This window comes from Physcomitrium patens, chromosome 25 (genome assembly GCF_059467195.1).
Source record: "Physcomitrium patens ecotype Gransden chromosome 25, ASM5946719v1, whole genome shotgun sequence".
NCBI lineage: Eukaryota > Viridiplantae > Streptophyta > Bryopsida > Funariales > Funariaceae > Physcomitrium > Physcomitrium patens.
The window spans coordinates 2,684,473-2,690,097 of NC_143434.1; the positions used below are offsets into that span (position 1 = coordinate 2,684,473).

At 45.0% G+C, this 5,625-nt stretch overlaps 1 protein-coding gene across 2 annotated transcripts; it reads right to left on the reverse strand.

Moving 5' to 3' along the window:
* Positions 1-1,390: 1,390 nt before the first annotated feature.
* On the reverse strand, positions 1,391-5,192 carry LOC112278531 (fe(II)/2-oxoglutarate-dependent dioxygenase 1). Of its 2 annotated transcripts, XM_024512155.3 has the most exons (6): positions 4,984-5,192; positions 3,501-3,935; positions 3,195-3,347; positions 2,939-3,012; positions 2,292-2,616; positions 1,391-2,175 (listed from the first exon to the last, which is right to left on the reverse strand). In XM_024512155.3, exons 2-6 carry the CDS (start codon positions 3,834-3,836, stop codon positions 1,924-1,926), a joined length of 1,140 nt encoding a protein of 379 aa, XP_024367923.1. In that variant the 5' UTR covers positions 3,837-3,935; positions 4,984-5,192; the 3' UTR covers positions 1,391-1,923. The 2 variants fall into 2 exon arrangements, with proteins under 2 accessions (XP_024367923.1, XP_090103760.1); XM_090247634.1 differs by having other exon boundaries at positions 3,501-5,092.
* Between the last annotated feature and the right edge of the window lie 433 nt (positions 5,193-5,625).

Here is a 5,625-nt window from a genome sequence, read left to right on the forward strand (position 1 = left end):
ATCGACGACCGCAATGACACAACGAACCTGAGGTCGCAAGGCTAGAGCAACAGCGGGTGCGCAGAGTGGCCTTCGGGTGGGAGATCGGATGGCGGGTAGGCCCAGATCCACGAAGTTTTCGGAGATTCATTTTCTAGAAGATTAGATAGAGGAAGCTTCGAACGAAAGCCTCCTGAAGTGCCAGGTGACTCGATCTCCTCGTCGAATATGCTTTGCGTGGAATTTGTTTTAAATGTCAACCTCCCTTGGGCGAGGCGGATAAGCGTCGGATCGATGGATCCGTCGAGGCTGCCGTCTTCGACATTCTCGGATTCGATGCTGGAGTACCTTCACAACTTGACCCGGACGATCGCTTCGTTGCTTTGGCTGCAAAGGTGTCCCTCGTGCTAAATCCCACGTGGATGCCACGCTCTACCAAGTGGCATTGGCTGAATAGCCACGTGGCACCTTGGAATCTCTCGTTTTTGCAACCATGCAACTGGATTTGGTTATATTTACATTAAAAACACAATTATGCACAATTCGGCAAAGAAGATGTGGTTGAAAATCAATGTGGGCTATCATACAAATGGATTGACTAAGTGATGTTAGTGGAGAGAAAGATTTTGTTTTAGTGTAGAGTTAGTTTGACCAACTTTGAGGTTAGGTTGAAACAGAAAATCAGTTTTATGCAATGCTTGTTTTGTTCCAACTCACAATTATTGCTTTTGTTTAACATTCTTTACAAATTTTGTTTTTGACTTATATTTATTCTTTTAACATGTTATATCATTTTGTGGATTCTATTTTAGTACTTTGTCAACAGTTTCTAGTTTTTTCTAAGAACTCATGATTCATCCATTTCCCTTATTTGGCACACTTTAATAAATAGCTTATATTTACTTTATTAAATAAATCAGTAGTAAATATTCACAAAAACTATATTTGTGGTCAAAGATACAAATTTTTGCTTGTAAACACTTTAACACAAAAATAGTTCCTAAAAACTTTATCTCTTAGTATGTATATCCATATAAAGTCCATATAAATTTAATAATTAATCTCCAAATATCTTTAGAAACATTCCCAAATCAATTTTCATCACAACAGACTCAATATTCTTAAATTTTAAGTACTCTCAAATACTGACATCTAAGATTATGATGCCTCTTCCTCATTGATCTGCCACAGTTAAAGTAAGTTTCGAGACGTAAATCCTAATTTTAAAGAGCTTTAGCAATCCATTTGCTTCACTAGTTTCCTCTTCGTTGTTTATGGACCTTGGTTCATGCGCCGACAGAAAGCACCCTGTCGCACACATTTCTCCACATTACGACACTAACGTCGACGCTAACAACAATTATTAAGAAACAGTAACATGATAGTTCAGCATTCACGACGACTGCGATGATGAACACATCAACAAATACGGTGAAATACGTGTTCAATCTTGTGGACACAAAGGAAAAGGTACAAATTGTTTTAGTACACTTCAACTGATTCATCGCTAGGATTCTACTTGGTCAGGAAGAGATCACAAGTATACAGCGATGACCTTAGGCATGCTCAGCTTACCGACATTAAAACCCATATTGCAAGAAACTGGACCTGGAGGCACCGACAGTGATGCAGTACGAACATCGGCATAGGAAACAACGCCGGTTGACCTCCTGGATTCATGGCGAGATGACCGATTTCTCCAGTGAATAGTATCATTCCAATAGGCAGGAGTCAGCCAGGTGAACTCTGCATTGCCATTGACCTTCAGGAGTCCTCCATGTGAGTTTTGCGAGGTTCATGAATCTGTGGATGTCGACTACAAGGATTGAAAGAAGACTGAGTGAGCGACAAGGCGGCACGACATCCTGTAATCATGAGCTGATTCCAGTGGCGCCTACTTGACTAGGCGCTTTTACGACCCTGCGACCGGAGAGCTTTCGAGCATCATGCTTCGGGGTTGATCTGCAAGTGCCGAACCGCATCCAATGGGACTTCGTTGTCCACAATGTATTTCCTGTGTTCCATGATTGTAAAGGGACGGTACTTAAGAGGACGATCTTCGGTGATGAGCCCTGGCGGCACTGTAAGAGTGATGGAGTTGTCAATGCCGTAGAAGTACACAGTAGAGTATCGGTCTTTCTTTGAATTCACCACAGCTCGATGTGATGCGCTGTGAAGAATCCCATTTGTGATCGCCTGAAAGCAAAGCACTCATTCAAAAGATGGATTACTGGTGAACTGCAGAGATATCATAATTGCTACAGCATCTTAGGTATCAGAAACCAGTGCAAAACCAAGCTTCGTAAAGTTACCTGGAAGGTATCTCCAATATTAACGATGAAGCTGTTATCGTCGGGCCGGATTCCCACCCACTCACCGTCCTTGAGCACTTGTAGCCCACCAACATCATCCTGATACAAAATTGCCAGCATTTGCGTGTCTGCGTGGCCAGGAATCCCCAGCACGGAGTCTGGATCGGAGCAGACCGGGTAGTGGTTCATGCGTCCAGTGCAATTAGAGTTCGGGGTCTCTAGACGGGTGTAAGTATCTCGTTCAAGGCCAAGTCCCTCGGTCAATTCCTCGACTATGAAACGCGACAGCTCATGCATCGGGCCGAAGAACGACTTCAGATCCTTCCTGCATTATTGTTCAATCCATGTTTTCAACGACCGATTGGAACATCTGATAGCTGAACTTCCGCAAAAACATGCATTGTTATCTGAACAGATCTGAATCAATATTCCGAGACGTGCATTTCCAGATCATCTCAAAAACATTTTCAGAACAATGAAACCTGTTTCAAAACCAGGTGTCGAATCGCGTTACAGGTTTCAGAGCGTTTTTCGAAGTTTCAGTTCCATTCGGAATCGAGTACCAAATGAGATAAAAAATGGAAGAAAGTAGTGGAAATGTGTTTCGCTCCAACTATTATACAAACTAGTTTAATGATATAACTCACTTGAACTGTGCAGCGAATTCTTTCTCATGTGGATACACCTGGTTCACCATATCATCCAACGCCTCGTCCGTCACCTGTAGTTTTTGTGCAGTTAAAAAGGCAATCCAGAACTCACCCTACCAGCCTGTACATCACTGGGTTCACTGTAGTCATGACAAAGCCTGAAAACGGTCTACCAAATAACATGAGTACCAGCTAAGATACTGAACATATCGCGATTCTTAACGCTTTCGATGAGACTGTAACCTCTGCGCACCTTGATCATGAGACCTTCGAGCCACCATTTTGATTTCCACTTGATCGGAGAGCCGCCCGTGTACCCAAACACGAAGTCTGGCGCTCGCACTGAAAGTTTCCTCTCCATCGGCAACGCAAAGAACTGCTTGCCATTTGCCTCCACTTGCTTCACCTGTGAGGTTCGCCTCCAGAAAGTGAGGCTTCCATCAGATTGAAAATGAAATTGTTATTATCAACTAACTTCTAAAACATCAGACAATCCACGTGGTCTCTTGACAATCATGGTCTTCGATGACGAAGAAGGCTCCAGAGCATTGTTTAATACCAATTCCACAGGAACGTCGTGATTAATAATCCTGAAAAATCCCCACGACCTCGCCGCCATCAGCATCTTGGCCACATTGGCCTCCCGTTCTTCGCTGGATCTTTCTTTGATGGCAGCGATGTCAATGACAGGCAGCGTGTCATCAAAAACATAATGCGGGACACTGGGCCGCTCTTGCTCCGATCTCGCAAAGTCCTCTACTTTCATCTTGCCATCGAAGAACGCTTGCATCGTGTAGAGAGGACTTGTGTCAACCGGCTTCTCCAACTGGATTTGTGCATTCGGCTTGTCATGACCGCTATCTTCGGATTGAGTGACGGCTGCCCCGGCTGCCATCTTGGCACTAGTCTGCTCGATCTCCTCTCAAAGATGCTTACTGGAATTCGTTACTCCACTTCAAAATATATAATTCGATCAGAAGAGAATCTCACAAATCTGCGAGCCATGAGCCTCAATCTCAATACAAATCCTACGGAATCTAGTCGAAGTATGCAGTCACGCACACAGACATCGACAGATTTCCCAACTGTCTTGTGCAATGCATCATTCGCGACAGTTTACTGAAGTAATGCGGATCCTAATCCATTCAGTCTCCCAATATCAAACTCATTTAGGTTGTGATTGTGCTAAATTCTAATCCTAGGGGAACGAGCTTAAACTTGAAGCTGTTCGCGCACGTGTAGTCAGCGGCAGCGCCATCCACCAGCAACAGATGTAATCTGGATCACTTGTTTTCGCAATCCACCGACTATATCTTAGTAACTCAATCGCAAGCGTGTACATTTCTAAGTGGCCCCAGTCATCAGAAGCTTAAAAGTTCTCAATTTCAGTCATTGCTGAAGCATTGTTTCACAGCTCTTAGTTCATCTATTGTGGTATGGACACTTCTTTGCAGGTTCAAAATCGGAAGGCAAACCGCCTCCAACATACCAATGGCCTCGTCGAACTCAACAACGTTCTCTACATCAAAACACTCCGCACCGGACTTGTTTCATACCAGCCCCATCCCAATGCCCATGGCTCTAACCACACAGCACTTACTCCAGAAAGGTCACGATTCGCAAGAGCGAGTTTCAGTCCACATCTCGGACGACAAGCAACTCTCACTGGAAACTCAGCTACTCACTCCGCTAGACCGCTTTCCATACAGCAACAAAAAGCAATCAACTTCAGCCACATCTCGCAATCTACTCAAAGCGTCGATTCTACCACCAGAAATCCCTGCCTAAGCCCCATTAATCTGCTGAAACGGAAAACCCTATCCTCTTGTCCCCTTTTTAACAACAACACCTCCCAGCGAGCAACCGCGTGACCAGACATCCTGCAAAAACCACGCTCTCTACCCCGTCATCACAACCAAGACCACATCAGATCACGCTCACAGCAGCAGCAGCCCGAAGTTTACTCTCGTGAAGACACCCATTATTCAGATTGGCCTTCCAGCCAACCTCCTTGCCCCATCCGGCATTCACGAACAGATCACCTGAACCACCATGTCGAACGTCGGTGACCGATACCCAGCTCTGCTTGTCAAGCGGCGAACAAATCCGACACCCGCGAGGGCAATTTTCTGCACAGTCTGATCAAAATCTAGCTAGCATCATTCTGCTGCTCCCTGGAATGGCGGATGCGCTACAGCAAGCCAAACGATCGGATGTCTGGCCAAGCGAGACAGAGCCTCTCCCTTTTATCGAGGCCGCCACCAAAGCCTTTTCTCATTGACTATCGGTAGAACACCCACAACTGGGTTCCCCATATTAGGCTCCCCATGCCCAGAGAAAGCGCGGGTTCTCACCCTTATTCCGTGGCCTCTGCCCAAAACAAAAAACGACATGGGAGAACGATTCGGGCAGCCGAGTCAGCGGCTGCCCGGAAGAAGATTCAAGCTTTTCCTTGGCATATGCTGGTCTGGTAAATTTGGACCGTAGCGAAGGAGGCTGAACTGGTGGCGGTAGAACTGACCAGCGTGATGACGTCGTCAACCATGTCTTCTTCTTCCACCGTTTTTGTTGAATAACTAAATTTAAGGCATGCCTAAACTAGTTTATTTCTTGAGATTTGTTGTTTTAGTTTGATTTATTTGCCTTTGAAACAGCGAGGATGTCTGTGTGCTATTTTTTTATTA

Bases quoted from the DNA above. Each gene is read 5' to 3' on its own strand.
- LOC112278531 (XM_024512155.3), bottom strand. From the start codon at position 3,836: ATGGCAGCCGGGGCAGCCGTCACTCAATCCGAAGATAGCGGTCATGAC. The intron at 3,348-3,500 runs GTATTAAACAAT...CGAACCTCACAG, and splicing joins ACGACGTTCCTGTGGAATTG to GTGAAGCAAGTGGAGGCAAA. The intron at 2,617-2,938 runs GTGAGTTATATC...ACAATAATGCAG, and splicing joins GAATTCGCTGCACAGTTCAA to GAAGGATCTGAAGTCGTTCT.